General features: G+C 38.9%; 2 protein-coding genes across 3 annotated transcripts in view; one reads left to right on the top strand and one right to left on the bottom strand.

The window, feature by feature from the left end:
- The window catches only part of SETDB2 (SET domain bifurcated histone lysine methyltransferase 2), a 47212-nt gene extending 38105 nt beyond the window's left edge, over positions 1 to 9107 (bottom strand). Inside the window, exons 1-4 of the mRNA XM_080926207.1 lie at positions 8972 to 9107; positions 6277 to 6629; positions 3907 to 4032; positions 2791 to 2856 (exon numbers count right to left, since the gene is read on the bottom strand). Of these exons, the coding sequence (XP_080782333.1) occupies positions 2791 to 2856; positions 3907 to 4032; positions 6277 to 6292 (208 nt within the window). The 5' untranslated portion in view covers positions 6293 to 6629; positions 8972 to 9107. The remainder of the gene's footprint in view (positions 1 to 2790; positions 2857 to 3906; positions 4033 to 6276; positions 6630 to 8971) is intronic.
- Positions 9108 to 9404: 297 nt separating this feature from the next.
- The window catches only part of CAB39L (calcium binding protein 39 like), an 87481-nt gene continuing 72192 nt past the window's right edge, over positions 9405 to 24693 (top strand). The window contains exons 1-3 of one of the 2 annotated variants that reach the window (XM_080926004.1): positions 9405 to 9450; positions 17814 to 17961; positions 19214 to 19282. The gene's annotated coding sequence lies outside the window, so the exon portion shown is untranslated. The remainder of the gene's footprint in view (positions 9451 to 17813; positions 17962 to 19213; positions 19283 to 24693) is intronic. The other variant, XM_080926006.1, reaches the window with a different exon arrangement.

Raw genomic sequence — 24693 nt, 5'->3', positions numbered from 1 at the left:
ACTAACACCAAGCCCTTTTTGTTTTTCTATACTAACAAATAAATATATATTTTGTCTTCATAAAATTGTTGCAATTCGGGTGAATAGGCTATATAAAACATAAAATTATGACATATCATTTCTGTTGCTAATGACTCCAAACAACAAATTGACTGAGTTAAAAATAAGTTATTTTAGAGAGGGAAAATAGTGTTTCTTAGGATTTATTCCTTGTTACCATTCTCCCTCCCCCATGAAACTGTAATCCCTGAAGGGTGTGTTCATTCAGAAGCTGTGCAGAGTAGCAAAAGGATTGTTGAACTGAAATTTATCAACAGGTGCAGGAAAAGGCTTTCTCCTCTTTTAACTGTTTAAAAATAGATCCTCAAAAAGAGAGGAAAAAAAAAAAATTATAAGTGTTCTCTTCCAGAAGTTTTAATACAGGAAGGTTGTCACATGCTGATGCAGACTGTACATCACATCGATTTTCCTCAGGATTCATTTACCTCCCAAAAGTCACACCTGCTTCTCTGTTCTTCCACTGCTTGTCTACACATCCCTCTGCCTTACCTCGGCCTACTGATCAAAGCTCACTGCTATGTGGAAAGTTCAACTCTACAACACGTACATCGCATCAACACAACTAACTGCACACCTCTGAGTCCAATTTACAGTCCCCAATCCCAGGCACATCTTAAATGTTACTGAAGAAAACTGTGAAAAAAAAAAATGTGTTTCTCAGAACCTATTGTAAAAATACACATTAGCACTGAGATTAAGAATAATGAGAAAAACATTTTCCAAAGTACACTGGAGACAGCATTAAAAACTTTCAGTCTCCAATTTTGATGCAAGGTTTGTTGAAGATATCTAACAATGTAAATGAAAATTTGATAAATGCACTTTTAACACATAAGGCACAGTTATGAAACATTAAAGTTTATGGAATGATAATACTGATAAAATAATGTCAAACTGTCTTTTTTAGTCTTGGTATTTGTGGCATAACAAGAAATATGTATTTGGTCTGCCCTAGTTCCATATCAAATTATTAAAATCCTTGTGATCTCTCAAGTGTCAGGGAGAGAGCAGCATCTTCTATTATAACTTTTGGTCTTTGTTCCAAACATTTCTAAGGGCTTTGAACCTCCAGGGTGATGTTTGTCTAGATTGCTATTGAGAGGACCACTAACTAGAATCCCCAGAGAGCTTCAGCATGGTGGCTGTCCCACTAGAAAAAGACAAAGAATAAATACAGGGTTGGAATTTTCAAAGTTCAGGAAGCAAGAGAGGGAGAGACAGTCAATCACCAGTGGCCAATATTAATGCATCCATGCCTATGTATGAGATCTCTACAAGTGCTCTAAATAATAGGAAGGGGGTGACAGAGATTTTTAGGTTAATGAAAGCGTTTCTGTATTAGGAGGGTGGCATACTCGCCAAACGTGAGACTGGAGTACCCCCCACCACCATTCAGGCTCCTCATATCGCATATGCTGCTTCATCAGGTTGTTAATTTGTATCTTGTACTTTTCATAATAAACTGGTAAGAGGATGAAATAATTTCCTCCAGTTTCTTGAGCTATTTCATCAAAAAAAAATTACAACAGATTTTTGTTATTATATGATATGTATACATGTCTTCTACGTGTGTGTGGAGGAGTTATGTGCATATTAGTTAGTATAGGTGCTCACAGACACCAGAGACGGGTGTCAGAGCTCCCAGAGCTGGAGTTACAGGTGGATGTACGGTGCCCAACATGAGTGCTGGGAACTGAGCATGGATTCTCTGGAAAAGCAAAAAGCAGTCTTAAGCACTGAACTATCACATTATTACACCTACAGTGGGTACTATGAGAACCCCTGATCTCTAGCCAAGTCAGCCAGAAATAACAGAGGCCCAAGGTTTATGATTGACATTTCAAGTAAGGGCAAGTCTTGGGGTACTGACTACTTAACATGTGACGACTCATAGGGAGCCATATTTTTTAAACTGGAGACTTGCTTGCTGTGGAAAATACACATCTAATATCATGTCCTATAAATAAAGTTTTTCTTTATTACCTTTGATCCTTTAAAACTAAACATGCTTAGTTCTTAGGAAACCAAAGGTTACTGAAGGAGCTAAAGGGGTTTTCAATCCCATAGGAAGAACATCAACCAGCCAGACTCCCAGAGCTCCCAGACACTAAACCACCAACCAAGGAGTACATATGGAGGGACCCACGGCTCAAGCTGTATATGTAGCAGAGGATGGCCTTATCGGGCATCAGTGAGAGGGGAGGCCCTTGGTCCTATGAAGGATCAATACCCCGGTGTAGGGGAATGCCAGGGCAGGGAGGTGGGAGGGGGTGAGTGGGTGGGGGGGGACACTTTCATAGAGGCAGGGAGAGGGGACAAGGGATAAGAAGATTCCAGAGGGGAAACCGAGAAAGGGGATAACATTTGAAATATAAGTAAAGAACAAAATAAATAAATAAATATCAACTCATTTATAATGGAATGTACCCTCCTAACAGTGCTCTTTATAGGAAACAGGTTCACAGTGCTATAGACTCTTAGAATTCTATCTGCCCTCCTTACATGATGTTTTATGAAGAAAAGGCATACACTTTCATTCTTCTTGGCACTTTGTAGGAGTGTGCTCCCTATCTCTGAAGGAGTAGGACTTTTCATAAAAGAAACCGTAGTTCATAATACTTAGTAATGTGGATCTTGTGTGTTCTCAAGTTACCTTTAATTAACGTGACAGATTTCAGTTGGCAAGAAAAGAACAAAGGACACCAGGATTGGAGTAAGCAATGAACATACCTTTTTCCAGTATTTGACTGTTACTCAGAGTTGCTTCATTTACTAGAATCATTGCTTGGACATAGTCTGTTGAGAGAGAAAGAGGGAGGGAGAGAAGAAGGAAGGGAGAGAGAGGGAGGGAGGGAGACAGGGAGGAAAAGATGGGGGGAGGGGAGAGACACAGAGAAAGAGAGATAGGGGGAGAGACAGACAGAGAGAAACACAATCATCACTTCCATTCAGGTTGCCAAACTCCAATAGTAAACAACTAACACCGAATCTTTACACCTCTCTGCAAAGAGCCTATGATCATCTGTAACAGAGAGCCTGGAAGTCAGCTGCTTAGGACATTTTTATGCTGTTGTATTACCACTAATGAATCATATATAGACCAGTTGTCTAAATGGAGTAAACAAAATTCTGTTGGATTTTTCTATTGATGCCAAAATTATACAAGAAGCAGGTATTATCTATGCAATATTCTTCCCCTCCACTTCAGGTATGAAGGTATAAAAGGAAAAATTATAAACAAAGGAGGAAACCATAGCCTGATTTCAGCTCTGAGGGAGGCTGAAGGAGGAGTGCTTAAGGGAGTTCTAGGACACACATGGCGAAGGGAAGCTTCAGTAACTATCACAAAACTCAGAGTTATCCACTTGTATAGGATGTATGGTGTCTTAGTTAGGGGCTCCACTGCTTTGAACAGACACTGTGACCAAGGCAGCTCTTATAAAGGATAATATTTAATTGTGACTGCTTTCCAGGTTCAGAGGTTCAGTCCATTATCATCATGGCAGAAAGCACAGAAGCATCTAGGCATACATGGTGCTGGAGGAGCTGAGAGTTCTACATTTTCAACCAAAGGAAGCCAGGAGCAGACTGTCTCAAAGTCCACCCCCATGTGACAGATCTCCTCTAACAAGGCCATACCTCTTGTTAGGGCCACTCGCTGAGCCAAGCATACACAAACCATCACATATGGGAAAAGCAAGTTTATTATACACGAAGCAGATGAAATTCACACTAGGGCCTCAGAAAAGCATTTATATGTTGTTTAAAATAAACAACAGTAGCATTATATTGCATTTCTAGTATATAACATTAGGAGGAAGTATCAGACGTCTTTATTTTTCATACCTCTATTTGTGGCAGACCCATCTTTTATCTTCTGTTTCAGTGAATGTAGGACATCTTGTGTTTTCTCAAACATAATGTCAACTTTACCATCATCTTGTAGTTCCATCCAGAAAGTCTTTGCATCACCTAAGAGTTTAATAAAAAACACACCAGTTTCCTTAAGGCATAAGTTACAGAAAAAACATAGCACTTCCAAACAAAAATTAAGATTCAATTGGTCTAATACTTTGAGGAAAAAAAAGATTTAGATAATATTTCCCTACAAAGATCTAGATATCAAGAATAAGACCCAAGAGTCTCATTCATACATTGTTGCTAAATTAAAAAATATATCAGAAAGTGGGGTTGGGGGTGTAGCTTAGTTGATAGAGGAGTGAATGTTTGTGTCCCATGGATGAAGCCCTGAATTTTTATTATGTATAATTCTGTATAAAACTTCATGTGGTAGAATACCCTATAATTCCAGCACTCAAAAGTATTGAAATAAATTTGAAGATCATCTCTCGCTACATTTGCTTGAGGCCAGCATATGTTACAAGACATCCTATGTTAAAAAATAAAAATAAAATAATTTTAATGACACGATTTCTTAACTGAAAAACAGGAATAATGACTCCAAGTCAGAATCACAGAAGGACATACATGTAGATAACACACATCTTCAGCATTTCTAGGACAGAACCTCTTCAAGTAGATCATTTCAGAATGAAACATCTCAATGGCCACTGAAATAACCAAATGTCTAACAATCTTACTTACTTTCTTAAAAACTGGATATTTTATGTATTACATTTTAAATGTTATTCTCCTTTCCCTCATGCAAGGTACCAAAGATATTTCTGAAATAACCAAATGTCTAACAATCTTACTTACTTTCTTAAAAACGGGATATTTTATGTATTACATTTCAAATGTTATTCTCCTTTCCCTCTTGCAAGGTACCAAAGATATTTCATCTCAGGGTTGCTTCTTGCAACTGATATACCTTTCCTGTCATTATTAAATTAATATAATAATCCTTGGGGGTTAGCCCATATTATTGATTAGTTTGCTGTAGATCAATATAAAGAGGAACTTTCATGAATTAATGCTGTTTAGATGAATTAATGCTGTTTAGATGAATTAATGCTGCTTAGATGAATTAATGATTCTATATAACTCCTGATTTGATTAAAATAATTTTAGATAGAAAGTTTTAACATATGGTCTTAGTTACTTTGCTACAGAAATTAAATAACATTAGAATCAAAAATAGGATGTGTCCAATTCTTATAATAGTAAGTAAAGGTGCAGGAAAAGAAATACAATGTGCTTTCATAATCACATTAAAAAGAGAAGTAGACTTGGGACAATTTTGTATTCAACTGAAAACATTTGGATCCAAGGATAAAGCCACGGGTATGCACTGTTTTAAGGCAAGGCCATGAAAAAACTGTTGCTTTAAACTTATAATGAGCATATTATAATGAAACACTGCTTTGAGCTTAATACCAGCATCCTTCTGTAACTCCCATTTTATGTAATATTTTATATCTGAGGTAATTTCCAAGAAGGTATCAAAAAGGACAGAGAAAAGAAATTAAGTTATTGGTTGGATAGTTTGGCTTGGGGAGCTTTGCCCCGTCCCGTCCGTCCGTCCGTCCGTCCATCCATCCATCCATCCATCCATCCATCCATCCATCCATCCATATGCCGGCTTGTCTCTCTCTCTCTCTCTCTCTCTCTCTCTCTCTCTCTCTCTCTCTCTCTCTCTCTGTGTGTGTGTGTGTGTGTGTGTGTGTGTGAAAGCATGCGTGAATACTTGTGGAGTATATAAGGCAGATTGTTAAGGCCCAACAAAATGTGAATGTGTTAATGTGTAAATGAAAATGTAAATGTGTGTATGAATGTATATATTTCTGTGCATTTTGCCCACATAAAAGATTTTGGTTCTTTTCCTTTTCTTCCTCTTTGGTTCTTAAAGTTAACCAGTCTAGCCAGAGAGGCTTCCTGGCTGCTTGGCCAGAGAAAGGAGCTATAGCAATATTTTGACTTAATTCTCTGCTTCTAGGCAACAGTTGTTAATTGCCCAAGTCAGCAGCTTTTAGCCACAGAATAACCAGAAAGCTTGTAGAATTTTTAAGAAGTTATCAGCAAGCATTCAGTACTGATGGAGAGCTAGAAAGTCAGTCTTTACAGCTTCCTCTTCACCCAACTCTGTGCCTCACTCAACTTCAAACCCTTCCAGGCTGTGCTGGCTCCCCACACACCAAAGGGGTGGGAAAAAGAAAAGAAGTCATACAGAGTGAAAAACACTGAAATTCAGAACTTTAGAATGAATTTATATAAAAATTTAAACACAATATTTTAAAAATGAGTTATTTGACTTACCATTTTTTTCTTCCATCTTCTGGTGTTGCTTAATATAAAATTCTTCAAAATTAAGTTAATCAAAGCCACTTTGATTGGAGACTAACTGGGGTCCAAGTGCAGTCTCTATGAAATCTGTAGTCCTCAAGTAGAGTGTGTCTTCACAGAGTATGCCACTTCCTAATATTCTTTAGTATTTGAATTTTCAGATAGAAACTGTGCTTGGATAGACTTTCAAAATGACTACCAGTCCAAGAAAAACAGGCACAGCATCTTCATCAATGCCAGGTTGAAAACTGGTTCAGGACTACTGACAATGTCTTTTTAAAAATAAAAGTTCATCCCGTGCTTTTGTTCACAAAATACATGAAACACTGCAGTGAAAACAAAGAATGGTACATATTTGCAAAGAAAAAATAAGAAGAAGAAAAAGATACTGTTATAGCAACTCTATCTTTAAAAACAATACAAAACATTAAGAAAAAAATAAACATTAACTGGAAAAAAAACCTACAGAACATCAAAATTAGGTAAAGTGAAAAAAAGAACCACTCATAATCCCATTGTTTATATTTAACATGTTAACACTTACATTGCATTACCAACCAACAAACTATCCACCTTATCTTAATATACCACAGAAACTTAAAAAAATAGGAATTATAATGCTAACTGCCTATGTGTTGTTAGAAGATCACATTATCACTTAGAATGATGTTTAACACACAGGAAGTATTCCACAAATGTAGCAATTATTTTTTAGTATATAATTTAAAAAATTTCTCCCCATCACTATTATCTATATATAAGTAAATGGCTACATTAAATACTTCAATCAATAGCTCATATATTGAAGGCTTTAGCAAATTTTTTAAATTATTAATTATTGGCATAAAGTTTTTGTATATTTTAAAATTGTTACATATAATGCTGGAATAAACATTTTGTGTATTTTTCTGATTATTTCCTTAAGCTATATATTTAATGGCAGAACTAATAAAACTTTTTTGAATTATCAAAGTGTTATTCAATACATGGTAAATTTTTCTGTCCTTTCCACACCATAAACCAGTGGGATGTTAGAAGGCTTTAAAACACTGTAAACAGTCATTTTTAAAACCAAAAGGGAACTGTCAACAGACAGTCTGTGAGGTCTCTATGGGGAATTTAAGATAATGCTAATCAACAACACAACAAAAGGATGTCAGGAAACTCTCCAAGGAGATGAGAGTTCTGAAACACAGGAAGAAGGTTGCATTGTGGGTAAGCAGTAATAAGCACACTAAACTGCTGGGATTGTGTTTAAGAGAATTAAATATTGTAAAACAAATGTGAGTATATTTGATCCTCCAAAGCCTAATTCTGAAAATAACCAAGAGGAATACAATTTTTCTCTCTTTTCCTTTTGGGAAAGGCTGGCCTTGAACTGGCTTTGACACTGAGGAAGGCCTTAAACTTAGGTAATGGGATCAATTGCATGTGCCACCACACTGGACTTACATGGTGCTCAAGTTCCAAGCCAGGGCTTTGTACACATAAGGCGAGCATTCTGACTGGCCTACAGTTTCAGCCTACAACATACTTTGGCATAGACCACCAATCATGATATGCTTCAGAATACCAAACATTCTTAGAAACTTGAAAAATCTGTTAACCAAAAAGAAGTATGTATCACTCTGGTAATGAGACTCAACAGCAATGCAAACTGTTAAAAGGTAAACATAAAACCATAAATTGTACCTCAGCCAATCAACCTGCCCACTGTAAATTAAGACTACAGATACCCAAGCACCACAAAGAGACACTGCCAAGCTGCCTTCCAAGATGGTTCTAGTAGCTTCCACCTCAGTACACTCACAGCCTGACATCCCAGCAAAGAGCAGGTGGGCCCAGGAGGACCAGTAGTTCAAGGTCATCCTGAACTACTAGGCTGGACTTCCACATAGCAAACAAACTAGAAAAAAAGCTCTTACCAGTGCGGCTTGAAAGCTAATTTACAAAAAGAAAACAAAGTGCCAAAAAAACTTAAGAAAATTTAAACCACAAGCTCATCTTCCAAAGACAAGACTAATATTTCACTGTCAATGTACTTTTTATTTGTTTGTTTAATTTTGAGACCTTTCTCTGTGTAATCCTGGCTGTCTTGAAACTCAGTCCAGAGCGCTCAGAGATCTGCTAGCCTCTGCCTCCCTTTTGATGAGATTAAAGGCCTGTGCCATTACCTCCCAGCTTGTCTGTAGGATTTTATTTGGTTCTTTTCCCATCTCAAGCTTTCATCTGGCAAAGAAATACAGCCAAATTAACTTAGATCTAATTTTCCTTTTTACTGGGAGGCGGGGGCGGGGCATAAACTAAACTAAAAAAAAAAAAAAAAAAGCTAAGATAGTGGTATCTCCTCGGTTCTTTGATAGGCATGCCATTTATGGAATATAAGTCATGTTTTCCTATTTAGCCCACACAACAATAATGGGGAAAGGCTTCTGATGTGGCAGTCTGTTTACCCAACCTAAGATTAAACGTAAATTAATCCTCCACTTTGGTTTTCTTCATTAATACATAGAGAACCGCAAGCTATGCTGGAGAGCTGTTAATATATACCGTGGTGCACTCACTTTACTGATCTTGCACTGTGAGTGGTGAGTCAGTCCGTCGTTCCTAGGATACAAAATCAACTTCAACTGATAATTTCCTTTGTTTATGGCCAGTGTGATCTTACCTGTGGAATGGACCCGCGTCCTGAGATTTACACTGCGCACCGCTTGCCTACAGCCCACTATAGCCAAATTACTCAGGAACCACCAGCCATGAAAGTGAGCTCCGCAAGGCATGGGGAGAAACGCGGCTGAGAGCCCCTGCCACCTCCGCTACCAGGACGGCGGGTCGAGCCCTGCACAGCCCCACCAGAGCCTGGAGTCCCGAGGCGCCCTCACCTCACTCAGCCCGGGAAACAACAGCCCAGGAAACAAGTCCACGGCATGCTCCACCTTCGCTGCGCCAGCTCAGACGCCTATTGGCTGCAGCACCTGCCGCTCAACTGCGCGGTTTCCGCCGCCCTGGTGGCTCCGGGCAGAACACGCTGCCTCCTGATTGGTCAGCGAGTCTCTTGACTTGTCTCGCGCTCACCGCTCTGGCCAATAGGGCTCGCCGCAGTCTAGAGACGCGCTTCGCTGGAGTGGTGGCGCAGCGCTTTCCTCGGTAGGTGTGTGGCTACAGCGGGCCTTCTCTGTCTCGGGAAGTGTGTGTGGAGCTACTAGTTCTGGAAGGAGAGCCCTGAGGGTGACGGGAGTGTTGGGAGTGACGGGGAGGCTTCCCTAGCCGGGGGTTCTTCTCGGCCGGAGTCTCCTCCCTGGGTTTCGGAGGCAGGCGTGATGGTGGTAGTGGTAGCCCCGGCTTTGCAGGTCTTGAGAAGTCTGGCCTGGGCTTACATGTCTTAACCTTGATCTCTTGGCTTCCGAGAGTCTCTCAACAGTGTGGCGCGAAGATTCCTACCATGACTAAAGAAGGCTGGCTGCAGGATTCAGAATGGAAAAGCCAGTCGTGGAAGGGAGAGGGGGATGTCCCAACAACTGGCCTCCGGGTCCATAGAAAACTTTTTTGGTTTTTGGTCAATTGCCAGGGACCGACTGCTGAACTGTTACCCTTCTCGAGAGTTCTTGGGAGTGGCCCTTTAGACTAAGGCCATTCTTTGGTATAAATGGACATCAGGTTGTGTGAGAGTAGTTTTATTCATAAACGTGCAGCCAGCGTTCCTTCAGTGACTTAGAGAGAGGCAACAACAACAAAACTAAAAAGGGTTGGTCCGCAGTAGCCAGAAGTAAACTATCATTTTGTTGTGGGACAGAGTCTTGTATACTCCAGATTCGCTTCAACCTAGGTTTGTAGTTCAGGGTGACCCTAACGGATCCTTCTGCCACTGCTGGTTTTAAAGGAGAGCCACACCCTTGTCCTTGTTTCAAGGGTGCTGAATTTTTTTTTAATTTCTCTACATATTTTTAACATTATAAACTTAATTTTAAAAAAGAACTTTGCAAATAAATACAAAACATCACACCAAAATTAACCAAACCCCCAAACAATACAACTCAATGTAGACGCCTATGCAATTTAAAATTAGACATTCAGAAAGGAAGTTGTGAAGCTTCACATTAAATTTTACACATGTCGAATATGTTTTATGCACTTAGCCAAAACCAAACAAAAAAGCCATGACAGCTTTGTACATTTCTGGATCTGTCATGTGATGCTGGCTGGCTCTATCTTGGAGCAGGGTATTATTTAGGGAGGATGTTTGAGTTTGCTACAAGGCTGGGAAGCATATGACACTACTTTCCACTTTTCTCTTGAAAAAAAAAATTAGAAAAGGAAGTAGAAAGCATTTGTTATTTTTCATTTGAAAGTAGCTGCCAGATCTGAAAATCTAGCCTGTTAGAGACAGGTATTTTGTGATTAACTTTTAACAGTTTTAATAAACATGAGACTAAACCTCAGTATCTTCACTTCAGTTTCTTTCAAGGTTGAAGGTTGACTGGCGAATCCACTGAGTCAACAGTAGAGGATGGGGATATTTTGTGACAGAGAGAACCAAACACAAACATCACACACACAAAAGTTGGCTTTCTTTACTTTTTAAAGCTGCAACCCATACTAAATGTTTCTTGAACAAAAAGGTTGACTGGTCATACTTTAATGTGAGTTGTGATCACAGAATTATTGATGTTACTGACTTACTTTTCCTGTTTTCAAAAGAATTAGGAAACAGTTTGATAAAGGAAAGTGTGTTTGTCTCTAGATTAGCTGAGGGCAGTGGTGGAAGAAAAGTCTAAATTCCTCCTTGCTATGTCAGTGGTCTTAATTTGCAGAAAGGTTTGAGGCAAAGGCTAATTTGAAAATTGAGGTGTGAGACGAGTCTTTAAAATGTTAAGGTTTCATTGATTAGATGACTGTCACAAAAAAAAAAAAAAAAAAAAAAAAAACCTTTGGTCATTTTGACTTTTAGACTTTTAAGTCCTTGTTTAGTTGCACTGTTTATCCTCATAATGGATTACTAGAAAGTAGATGGTAAATATACCAAGTTAAAATACAGTATACATATATTTATGGAAATTCAACTTGTTCCCTAAATGGTATCTTATATAATTCTTATTAAGGTGTCATCTAGCCCTTTAAAAATAATTTTAAAGGGTTCATTGATAGATCATGTACTAAGCATGCTAGAGAATCCTCAGCACCCAAATAAATAATTAAAATGTCAAGAGAGTTCCTATAAACCAGTGTGTTTTATATGGTGGGATATTTGGACTCGTGATTGCTTAGGTTCATAGTGCTTAGGGTTGAGGTCAGGACCTTGCACGTGCTAGGCAAGCACTTGGTCTCTTCCTAGCTCTATTTGCCTTGTGTCTCCTTAGATACTGAGGATTAAATATAGGAAATCCTGGGAACTCTTTATTGGCTTTTGTTGCTTTGTTTATGTGTGTTAAAGGATACAGAGATCCTATCTTGGCCAACCTTTAACTTAGGTATTCACAATCTCATTAGTTCCTGTTGCATAAATTAGCATTTTAATTCGAGTGAGACCTATATGTCAAATTTTTGGGATTCCCCTATCCCATCCCCCATCCCCCTGCCTCTATGAGAGAGTTCCCCCACCCACTGTAGATACTTAGTTCCTTTCCCCAGAAGTAACTAACCTTGCAGTTAATCACTAAGCTGCAAATTTGAAGCTGAGTGAGTTAACTCATGCCTATGACCTACAGGAGGAGAATTAAGAATTCTCTAATCATATAATAAGACTTAAAACAATAAAAAAAACTTTTTTTAAAGCTTACTTTCCTGGAGGAAAATAACAGTTTGAGCCTATTAGGATGTTGAAGTAGTGGGAAATTAATCAAACAGAACCACACTATGTAGCCTAGGCTGGTAGCCTGCTGAGCACTGGCATTACTGATGTGTGTCACTATGTCCAGTGATATTGTTTTCTTTTGTTTTAAAGACTCAGTGTCATTATATATCCAGGCTAGTTTGGGACTTGAGAGCTTCTCTACCTGACACATGCTAGTATTGAGGCCTATACCAACAAATCTGACCAGAGTTAGTGGATTTCTTTGTTTCATTGTCAACTAAAAGTGAAGCTGGAGGGTTTATATATCCTTGGATTATAGTGCCAAACTGCCTCCTGAAAGTGTAGGCAGGGTTCATTCAATTACAGTTAATCCAATGGGAATTTCTTCAGAGGAAATACTACCTCTTACATAAAGTAATGGACTAATTTTATATTTGATGAATGTTTGTATATGTCAAGTAAAGCAAAAAGGTTTGTGGAGCGGTCTAATGAACTCAGGCCCAGCATAGCTAGTCTTTGTAACCTGACTGTACAGATTATAGGAATGGACTTTGTAATTGACAACATTGAGTTGTAGTATCAAAAGGTTGGACACACTAGTGCAGGAAGTCTTTATCTTCATAATCTGTTCCTTTCTTTCAAATAACAGTACCAAATAGAAAAGAATACAAAGGAACAAGGAAAACCAGCTTTTACAAGGAACAGCTTATAAAAATAAAGAACATAGAATCAATGAAATTATTTTCTTAAAAGCTTTCCAAGATAAATATCTCTGGGACATAAGAAGATCAAAGTCCCTGGTTGCCTCAGGTAGGGCAGCATCACTCTTCAGAAAACATTGTGTAAAGATGCATCAACAACCAAGTCTGTCTTGACGTTTTCTAAGAGAATCCAGAGGAAATGAGACCAAACTTTATGCTCTCCTATAACTTCATTCTTGTGATACAGGAACTACTCTGTGGTTTCCATAATGCAAAGACCATTGTGGTTGCTGGGTTTCAACTTCTGAAAGGGTGTTAGTGATAACCATTTTCTCTCTGATGAAAAGGGCGTGGGATAACTAGGGAAACAAGCTGTGAAAATGGAGAAAAAATAAATAAATTGCACAGCAGGGCAAGTCTTCTGTTGCTGATGTGCTGATGTGTAGTGCAAACAGTACAGTCCCGGGGTCCTGGATGAAGTGAGTCCACAGCCTAGCATGGCTCCTAGGTACAGTGCATTTACACAGAGCTACAGCCATAGTTGGCATTATTCTTTTATAGGGGGGGCGGTGGATTCAATTTCTGCTGTTACAGGAAAGATAGAATAGGATCTTATGGTGGGTTTAGTCTGCATTTCTCTTATGGTGATGAGGGCCTTCTCTGATAAAGAGTGAGAAGAAACAGCATAAAACTAACACAGTAACCATTTTAGTCCAGGAAGCTATGTAAATATATAAATTATAAGAAAAAACAAAATTTTATACCATATTAGATTCTATTAAGAAAAGACACCAGAGAAATAAACATATACCTATAAATAAATAAAAATAAATGCCCATAAGACAAAAAGATAGTAATCTTAAGTATTTCAGCTTAGAGAAATTGTAGCTAAGGTAAAATCCCTTTGTTGTTTCCCTTGTAGCTGAGGTTGGCTGGAAACACTGGACCCTCCTACCTTTATCTCCATAATGCTAGAGTTGCAGCTTTGAGTCACCATGTCTGGTTTAAGATGAAGAAACATATAAATAAAAAGAAAAGGAGGTCAGAAGTAAGGATATGTGAAGGCTAGTAGAACTCAGGACAGGTTTGAGAAACACTTCGTGAAAATGAATGTGTCCCCCAGATGATGGCCCAATAAGAGGAAATGAAAGAAATGAGAAATGAGTGTCTTTAAAAGCTCAAGTCAAAACAAAAACTGATACAGTAGTAGGGACCTTTAATCCCAGAGCCTAGGACACAGTGGCAGGTGGATATCTTAAGTTCTAGGCCAGCCTGGGACTACTTCAGTCTTAGGGTTTCTATTGCTGTGAAGAGACACCATGACTGTGGCAAAACATTGAATTGGGCCTAGCTTACAGCTTAGAGTTAGTCTGTTGTCAACATAATAGGAAGCATGGCGGTATATAGACATACATGGTGCTTCAGAAGTATCAGAATTCTACATCTGGATCCAAAGGCAGCAGGAAGAGACTTCCTCCAACAATGCACATGTCTTAATAGTGCCACTCCTTGTGAGCCTACAGGGGCTATTTTCTTTCAAACTACCACAACATTATTTAGATAAAAGAGACAGGCAGCCAAATAGAGTTCCTCTCATGTAAACCAAAGTTGAATGGTTGTTGTATAACATTGTGTGCTTAATGTCAGTGGATTGAAAGTAGTTTGAACTAGAGCCTGTGTGCTCATTCTGCCATAACAAAATCTGTGACCCAAAGCATACTCTGCAGCAATGGTTAGAGCTACAGTTCTGAACACTTGGCACTGAAGGGTAAAGGCCGACTGTGGAAGGTACCCCAACATCTGGAACTCAGCCCAGAACACTCAACACTGAGATGCAGTCTTGTAAAATGGTTGGATTTTAAAAACTAACCTTTTTTTTTAGTCATGATAAAAAGACCAAATGACCTGGAAAAAAAAATCACATGGATTTGGTGCTTTTGGCAGCAATATTTTCTTCTAGATAATAAAGCAACATTTAAAAAAAAAAAAAAAAAAAAACAACTATTGAAGGAAAACCAGTAATTCAAACCACCAGACTGTTATTCCAGACATTTCAGGTGTTGGTCATCTGCTGAGAACTGGGGTGGAGCTAAAGAGAACTCCAGTACGCTCCTGCATGCTGTGCTTCTTCCTGGAGGAAGAGCAGCTGCAGACACAAGAGCCCCAAACCCAAGTCCAGAACTCCAAAGAACAGCAGCAAAAAGTGATGATACATTTTCTAATCTTAGAAAATAAAATTCTTGTTAAATTTTTTTATCTTTTTAAGATGTAGCTAAACTCTGAGTTAGTTAAGGGAAACACTAAATTAGGGATACTGATCAAAGTCATGATGACAGTCAGAAAAACGGCAGTGGGAATCGAGGAATGAAAAGTTACACAGATGTGTGTGCACACGGGGAAACAGACACCTGTATTCTCCTGAGGCTTGAACTAGGCCTTACAGTCTAGGTATGTTCTACTTCAGAGTCCCATCACCAGTGTCTGGGAAGTGATTAAAATAGAGTAAAAGATTTGAGTTCCTAAGAAAAAAAGCAATAATAATAGGGCTGATATTTAAACTTATGGAAGCGTTCTTTAAGTATACAAGACTCAAGTATACATAATAAAAATGCCTTCAGACTGGAGATGTCAGTGTCACAGTGGTGCTCATGATGTACCACGTTCTTCATGGTACCAACACCGTGGGACAGTGCTTCCCCTCCCCCATCTTAGAGTTCCTGTTTACAAGGAAAATTAATCCAGAATGATTACCTTCGAGTTATAGCTTAGTTCTCTTCCAAGAAAATTACATTTTTCCTTGGGTTTTCAGGAAGAAAAGAGGCTAGCAACAGACTTCTTAACTGTGACACTGAGCAAAACACCTGTGGAACAGCCCAGATAAAGACTATTGATAACCATGAATTTGCATAGTGAAATATTACATGTGCAAAGACAAGTGACAAAATGGGGGAAATGTTTGAAGCTAATTTTAATTAAAACCAGTTTCTAAAAATCTGGGCAAATCATGAACCATAGATTTACTAAGAGACTTCATAGGAAGAGAAAGAAGATGATGGAAAATGGTAACTGGACCCCAGCACCCACATAAAGAACAGGAGCAGCAGCATGCTTCTGTAACTCCAGCTCTGGGAGAGGAGGGAGGAGGATGGTAGAGACAGGATCCTTGGAGCTGACTAGCCAGCCAGCCTAGCTAGTCAGTGAGCTCTGGGATCAGTTTCTGTCTCAAAGACCAAGATGTGGAATCATAATGAACTAAAATGAACCTCTGCCCACATCTACTTGTGTGCTCACAATACATACACATGCAAAGTTAAACCCACTTTAAGACATTTCTCACCAAAATCTAGAAGTTATACTTCAGCTGGCGGGAAGATAGGCAAATGGGTACATTGGATACATTAACACAGAGTACCTGGGAGAGAATCCTGCAGTAGTCAGTGAAATCACGTACATGTATCCTTTGGCACAGGCATTAAGACTTTTAGTAATCTACTTTAAAAATACTAAATAGAATACACTCTACAGATTTGCGCTCCCTGAGCACTTTTATTAGGCAGGGTGCCCTGGTATCCAGAACCAGTAAAATAAATATACATTTTAAAAGATTCATTCAGATGGCTTACATGTTAAATGCTGGGTCTTCCAACAATGGCTATCGGTATGCTGGAGAGGCTGAAGAACCCAATAGTTATTCCATCTGTGAAACTGGATGCTTAATTTGGTGCTGAAGCCCTGGAGGATTCTTGGAAGGTTTCTGTATTTCAGTGTTGGAAAGTCAAAGGAGCAGTCGTCTGAACTCTAAAACATGGTGTCTCTAGCAGCAGCAGCAGCAGACATTCTCACTAGCAAGAAACAAAGGCAGACAGGCCACACTACCTTTTCTTCTGGTCCCTGTATCTGGGCCAGTCTTGGATGATGCATTCATTCTGTGGAGAGTCTCCCTGACCTCAGTCCTTTCTAGAAACTCTTTCACAGACCTGTCCTCAGTCATGTCTGCTAATTGACACAAGATCTCACCAAGTTGACGTTTTTAACCATCATACTTAATTTAAAAATTAGAACCATTTGAGATGTCCATTAATAGGAAACTGACTGGATGTATTGTAATGTTGTGCAGCCAATAGCACAGTCTCTAGGTACATGATATCCTTTCAGATTACCTTTATCCAGACAAGGGATCTAAATAATATCTTCAAGAAGATGCCAATGACAGAGGTCGTTCTTTTTCTTAACTTGCTTATATTTTGATGACAAAATCATGTATTTATATATATTCAAACACAAAGTTAAATGATAGAATGAAAGAAAAGCCGAAAAACGAAGACTTTTTTTACACTTTCCAAGCATCACCACATAACAGGAACTTTCTAGTGGTTTTTGGACATAGATTTGGACGCCCAGTGGTGTATTTGGCAGTAGGGTTTGAGTGTGTTGCTTTTAGGAGAATGTGTTTTATACATTACTAGGTGATTTTATGTATTGCTGAATGTTGATAATCACTCAGAAAAAGTTTATCAAGCCCATGACTTAGGCAGATTTATTCTGGGAAGGCCTTTGGACGGATTGAATTAAGTAAAAAATTACATAGAAGTACACCAAACAATAGTAGTCCCTTGATCCCGATGTGCCACACATTTTCAGTCTCCACACTGGCAAGGTGGTAACAGAAAAATAGTCAATTTGTGGCCTGCCTGGGCTATACAGTAAGAACCTGTTGAGAAAGAGGGAAGAGGGAGAGAAGATGCTGAAGAAGAAAGAGTAGGGAAGAAAACTGGGGAGGTGGGAACGTGACAACTTACACAGCAGCTTACCACTGTGCTGGCATTTGGTTTTCATTTATGTTGTCACATTAAATATCTATACATTGCAGCCTATTTTTCTTGTAGGTTCAGAGTGTTTTTCAAGTTATTTGATTCAGTTTATACAATTAAGTAGGAGACTTGATATATAAACCCAGGTCCATGTGACTTTAAAGCCTGAGCTTTTCTCCTTTTCTTAACTGTACTACATTACTGCAGGATAAACACCTACTGTGAAGAAGAAAGAACATCAGGAGCTACAGTTTAGTTTAAACCTGTAGTGGCTGCTTGGAAAATGAAGATGCAGACTCCAGATTGTTGGCTTATATGTTCGTCATGCAAGAGCAGCATCCTAAAGGAAAGAAGTGTAAGTTTTCTTTCATTTCTGGTAGGGATTGTCTTAGGGTTTCTCTTGCTGCAATAAGACACTATGACCAAAGCAATTGGGGAGGATAGGGCTTTTTGGCTTATTATTACAAACCACTGTTCATCATTGAAGGCAGCCAGGATATGAACTCAAACAAAGCATGTACCTGGAAGCAAGAGCTGATGTGGAGGCCATTAAGGCGTGTTGCTTACTTGATTGCTCCCTATGATGTGCTCAGCCTGCTTTTGTAGAGAACCCAGGACCACCAGCTAGGCATGAGCCTACACATAGTGGGCTGGGTCCTCATTAGTCACTAAGCTAGATCTTTTGGGGGCTTTTTCTCAATTGAGGTTCCCTGCTTTCCAGTTATTCTAGCTTGTGTCAAGTTAATATAAAGTAGCTAGCATATACCCATATATATATACAAACTTCTATATTGATGTAGAGATAAATATTAGAGTTATGCCCAAGTGGCTAACTATGGACAACTAGAAAACAATAAAACGTGGGTGGCATGGAGGCTCAGCAGGTAGTGTGGTTACCAGATAACCCTGACAACTAAGCTTGATTCCTGGAACCCATGAAATATAAAAAGAAGCAACCTTATAGTTGTCCTCTGACCCCTACATACATACCCTGAGACGTGACCCCTGCTTTGCAATTCTGCACACACACACACACACACACACACACACACACTATAAAAGAAAAGAAAAATCCTAAAGTGGAGTTTTTAATGATACTGTTAATTAAAATTGAAAAGCCCAGAAGATGATCTATCTCTTTGTGACATTTCAAAGTTCTCTTGTGGATTTTGTTTTGTTTTGTTTTTGCTGTGAAATAAAAGAGCTAAAGTTTACCAGACAGACAAAGGACAATATTCTCACATCAGCAAAGGCTCTCAATATTTTTTTTATAGAAGCCAAGGGATAGGCTGAAATAAGTGTGTTTCCTCATATTGTTCAGATGCTGATGGAGATTACAGCAATCCCAGAGTTCCCTTCCCGAAGCCAGCCAACCCTTTATATTTCCACAGGTTTCCACAATGATGAGGCATTCTTTAAATTCAGCTACCTATTGGTGTAGTTGGGTAGGGAATTTGGTCTGTTTTTATTTGTCTGTGTGTAGTTATGCTTGAGAATCCAATTTGTCATTCTTTATAACTGAAAAGTGTGAGAGACTATGTTAGATTTGGCATAAAATGTTTTCTGTAGTTTTATAGAATTAATTCTGAGCCTTTTCTGGTTGTCAGAACTGCGCTGACCAGTGATTGAAAGCTGCAAGCATTGGAACAGATTTTCAGAAGACAAGGGTTTCTAAGGTGAAATAATAAAGGTGTAAGATTTGCATTATCATTTCTCTGGAAACTTTCCTAACTCTGTTGGACATTAAGAGTTTAACAAGAACAAATACACTGTCTTAGTCAGGGTTTACTATTCCTGCACAAACATCATGACCAAGAAACAAGTTGGGGAGGAAAGGGTTTATTCAGCTTACACTTCCATATCGCTGGTCATCACCAGAGGAAGTCAGGACTGGAACCCAAGCAGGTCAGGAAGCAGGAGCTGATACAGAGGCCATGGAGGGATGTCACTTACTGGCTTGCTTCCACTGGCTTGCTCAGCCTGCTTTCTTATAGAACCCAGGTCTACCAGCTCAGGGATGGCACCACCCACAATGGGCTGGGCCCTCCCCCCTTGATCACTAGTTGAGAAAATGCCTTACAGCTGGATCTCATGGAGGTATTTCCTCAACCAAGGTTCCTTTCTCTGTGATAACTCAGCTTGTGTCAAGTTGACACAAAACCAGCCAGTACACTATCTCAATCTGACATTGTACAAAACTATTTAAGAAGTATAATTTCATTTTCAGTAGTTTACAGACCAGAGCTAGATCTCCCCCTTCTACTGAACGTGTAAATATAAAACAAAGGGACAAACATGTAAGAAAATAAGAACTTTGGGGGTTGGGACCAAAACAAGTATATTGTGTAAGGTGAATGGGTTCTGAAGTCACTGGATACTTTGAGGACATCTTCAGAGTTTCAACAGAAAGAGTATTGTCACATCAGCAAAGGATTCTATATCTTTTTGTAGAAAACAAAGGATTGACTGAAATAAGTTTTGTTTCCTGGTATTGGGTTCAGGTACTGGTAGAGATTATAAAGATCCCACACTTTCATTCACCAAGCCAGCCCTTCATGTTTCCACTGATCTCCTTGATGATAAGGCATTTTTAAAATTCAACTTCCTATTTGAGTATTTGGTTAGGAACTGGCAATGAAGTTTTTTTTTTTTTTTAAGATTGATTGATTTATATGAGTACACTGTAGCTGTCTTCAGACAGACCAGAAGAGGGCATCTGATCCCATTACAGATGATTGTGAGCCACCATGTGGTTGCTGGGATTTGAACTCAGGACCTTTGCAAGAGCAGTCAGTGCTCTAACCACTGCGCCATCTCTCCAGCCCTGGCACTGAAGTTTTAATACAGTGCTTTAGCTTAGCCCTGTTTGTTGCTGTCTGCTTCTCCCAGGTTTGGTTTGACTTGGCTTACTTGTGCTTACACTTTTTCTTTGCTCACAGTTCTTTCTGTTCCTTCACTTCACTTAGTAAAAAAAGTCTTTCAGATATTTAGCTAATTAATCTAGTAGAATATTTATTAACTCTGTTGGTAACTGGTAGCTTCTTGGCTTTTCAGTAAAGAGTTACACAAAAACCTTGAAGAGTCTTTAGGGATCATAAAACAGTTTTTGTACACATATTGTTAAAAAAGCCAAATGAAAGGGAAACAAATGAGAAAATTACCATAGGTTAATGATGTGCTGTCAAAGTGATAGTATTTCTAAATGTCTATACAAAAGATGCTATACTTTATAAACTCATTGAATGACAGTGTTTCCCTTAAAGTTTTTGTTATATATTATTGCCAGGCACTTAATGAAATTAAGTGCCTCTTTTCAAGTCCATTGACATTAGGGTTTCTTTTTAATTGCTTTAATTTTTAGAAGTAATTACTGTGTTGTACGTGTCTGATACTTTCACATTTAGCAGTGTTGCTAGGGCTGAGGATGTAGCTTAGTGATGGAGTGATGCACTGTCAGTCTAGACCATGTAAAGAATAGTAAAGCTATGGAGGGAAGAAATGTGCTTTAGGGCTGGGAGCTCAGTGTAGAGTTTTACCATGTATGAGCGGCAGGCTTCAGTCCCCAATCACCAAACAAACAAAAAAGAACTCATGTTAATATAATGTATGATACATTCTCCTTATTTGTGAATGATATTTATTCAAATTGGTCCTATCAATTTTCATGGGTTTAAGAGTATATTGGAAGCTATAGTTCATAGGCTTGTAGAGAGACAAAGGTTGCATGTACAGGTGTTTTAATCATGCAAATTATCTGATAGGTGACATCTAGACCTTTTCTTTAGTTTTAGTATTATTTTTATTAAAATAATAAAATGGGAAGGAGGGATGTCTGTAAATGTGTGTACAAGTATATGTATGCATGTGTATCTATAAATGTATGTGTGTGTCTGTGAGCATATGTATGTGTGTTTGTCTGTATTGCAGTCTTCTAAGTTATGTTTTTGAAATTGAGAACTGCCATTGCTGAGTTTACTACATCTATAACCCTCTCCTCCTATCTCCTTTCTTCCCTTCCCCTCGCCTTTTCCTGACTTTCTCTTTCCTTGTTGAAGATAGATCTGAGAACCTCCCTTTTGTTGGACCAACTCTTTATTGCTGAGCTATGTCCCCAACCATAATAATGCTGTTTAGACACTTGTGTTTTCATTTTAACTTTTTTGAGAACTTTATACATGGGAACTATATCCACCTGACTCTTTTCATCTCTACCTACTCTGACTCCTCCCATCTCCCTCCTCTAATTCACAACTCACACACACAGCCTACTAAAGTACATTTACCTTTGCTCATGTGTACATGTGTCAGTGACTGAGCACTTGGGACTGAACAACCTATGCAGTAGCTGATACCAGAGGAAACATATTCTCTCTAAGCTGCCATTGCTCACCTGCCTCTAATAGTTCAGCTAGAAGCAGAACTTTGTAGAGATCCCCTGCGCACATTAGAATGTCAGTTGATACTGTCGTTATGCCTGTCTTGTTCAGGCAACCAGATTTTGAGAGTCCATGGGTGCATTTTCCCTGCATGTATAGGGAACACTAGCAGCTCTGGTCCTCTGACTTTCCACCCCTCTTGATAGTCCCTAAGGTTTGCATAGGGGATTATGTTGCAAATATAGAAATTTGGGCTGAAGACCCATGGATACTTATGCTCTGCAGTTTGACCAGTTATGGATCTCTGTAATCATGTATATCTGTTCCATAAAGAAGCTTTGATGAGGGGTGGCCACCATACTTACCTGTGGGTATAAAGATAAGTACTTAGAATTCAGTTAAAATTATATTAATTTAGATATAATAGGTTTTCCTGCTTCACCCATAGAGAGTTGGTTAGTTTTATAGTACCAGGCATGACTCCCCACCCCCCACCCCCATTGAGTGGGCTTTATTTCATACAGTTAGACTTATGTTCTTTACTCACAAGCAAAGTACATCTCTTGAATGACTGGAGATAGCTTGCCAGTCCAGACACTCCTGTGGTTCATATATTTCACAGCTAGATGACTGATTGGTCTTCCTCCTTGTATCATGAGAGTAAGACCTCCAGAGTGGAAACTCCTAGGGCAGTTCTAGCTCAGTTCCTCCGAGTTCTGTGCTCAACACTAGGGTCTTACCTTCAATATCTGGAGGGAATTAAGGGCAATGGAATGACCTGTATTGGTTTGGAATACTTTTAATTCCTGAGCAATGAGGAGAGAGAGAGAGAGGGAAGGAGAGGGAGAAGGAGAGAGAGGTGAGCTGTATACACGTGTGTAGATCAGAGGTAAACTTTTGTAATTTGTTCTTTCAATCACATGGTTCTGGGGCTGGGACTCAGACCTTTAGACTTAGTGGCAGCACCTTTACCTTCAGAGCCATCTTGCTGGTGCTTGAGAGTGCCTTTCTGTTGAGTTGGCATTGAAGTAAATGCATTAATTAATGTTAATAAATCACATGTTTAAATTGTAGCATTCTGTTTGTTTAGGCATCCTGAAAGTCACAAAGTTAGGAGAGACTTTGAGTCAGGTGCTACAGTTTGTTGGATAAAGATTTGACAGAAAAATCCTGCAGTATAGGTGAAAACTGATCTATGAACCAATGTCACAGAAAAGAAGAGGTGGGTGAAGGCGACATGAAATGTGAATGAATCAAGAGTGTCCCACATTAAAGATAGAAAGGGAAGAGAATGGAAAGCTAGATGGAAAAACTGGCTTCCAAACAAATTCATGCCTGAATCTCCTTAAAGTTTAAATATGAACAAAAAGTTTATTTACAGGATATATGTGATATTATGATAAAAAGAAACAAACCTAAATCATTTTATGAAATCAGCCTCATGAAATCAAGTTACATTTCTCCATGGGCTTCTTGGGTACCATTTAGTTAGGACCTTAATGTTGAGGAACAGACAGCAAGTCTTAGAAGTGTATTCCCTGGATAGTAGAGTTGTGTCTTTAATCACTGATGAGGATTAATAGTTTAACTAAAAGCAGCTAGCATGGTATCTGGCATATAGAGGTCATGTAATTGTTACTTTTGTATGTGTACTAAAAGTTCATGAACTGGACTTAGCAAGAAGTCAAGAGGTACTCTGATGGACTTGGAGAATAGTGGAGAAACCTAAAGTTCTATATTGAACGATATTGAAACCTAAAGTCCAGCGAGATGGTTTTTTAAGTGATAAGTCTTAAGGCTTGACAGTCCTTGTGAAAAGCTTGCTTAACTCTATACTATGTAAAAATAGAAGGAGGATGTAGATACACAAACTATCCAGTAAAAAAAAAAAAAAAAGTTTATTTAAAAAAATAGAGGATCAGATTGACCTCTGTGAACTAGGATCATACACTTTCCAACCTTCAGAAACACGATAGAAATGTCTGTGTATTACATTGTAGCAGCTTAAACAGAACAAGAAAGATGCTGTTAGAACAAAGATTTAATTTTATTTCATTTCATGCGAGTGAGTGTCTGCTTACATATGTCTTTGTACCACTTGCAGACAATGCTTCCAAAGGCCAGAAGAGGGCATAAGATCACTAAGACTGGAATTGCACAGGATCTGTGAGCTGCCTTATGGGTGCTAGAAATTGAAATGTGTCCTCTGGAAGAGCAGTCAGTGTTCTTAAACACTGAGCCATCCCTCTAACCTTAGAACAAATACTTGTAAAGTATATGTAGCTTTGAGGTCAGTAATGGATGATTGGTGAGTGGGGTTTGCAGATCTACTTGAGTGAAAGCATGAAGTTCCGGCCTTAAGGAAGCTGTAGACTTGTGTCCTTTGATGAGGTTGCCAATTAGGGCTCAAAGAAACTTGGGAGAATCTAATTAAGCACTAAGTAAAGAGAATCATTATAGCAATTTCACCATAGTACTTTGCAAACTAAATAATAAATAAAATAATCACAGGAGGTAGAGGGAGGGAGGGACCTGGATGAGAGAGTGGAGGGGGGTCAGAGACAGTATGAGAAGAGACAGGATGGAAGTCCAGAGGGCCAGGAATAGAAATATGTAGCAGTGGGTGGGAGTAAAGGAGCGGGGTGGACCACTAGAAAGTTCCAGATGCCAGGAATGCAAGAGGCTCCTAGGACCCAATGGGGATGACATTA

Source organism: Micromys minutus (assembly GCF_963924665.1).
Source record: "Micromys minutus genome assembly, chromosome: 12".
NCBI classification, from domain to species: Eukaryota; Metazoa; Chordata; class Mammalia; order Rodentia; family Muridae; genus Micromys; species Micromys minutus.
Note: the sequence above shows the minus strand (reverse complement) of the source record. Positions and strands in the feature narration are given on the sequence as shown.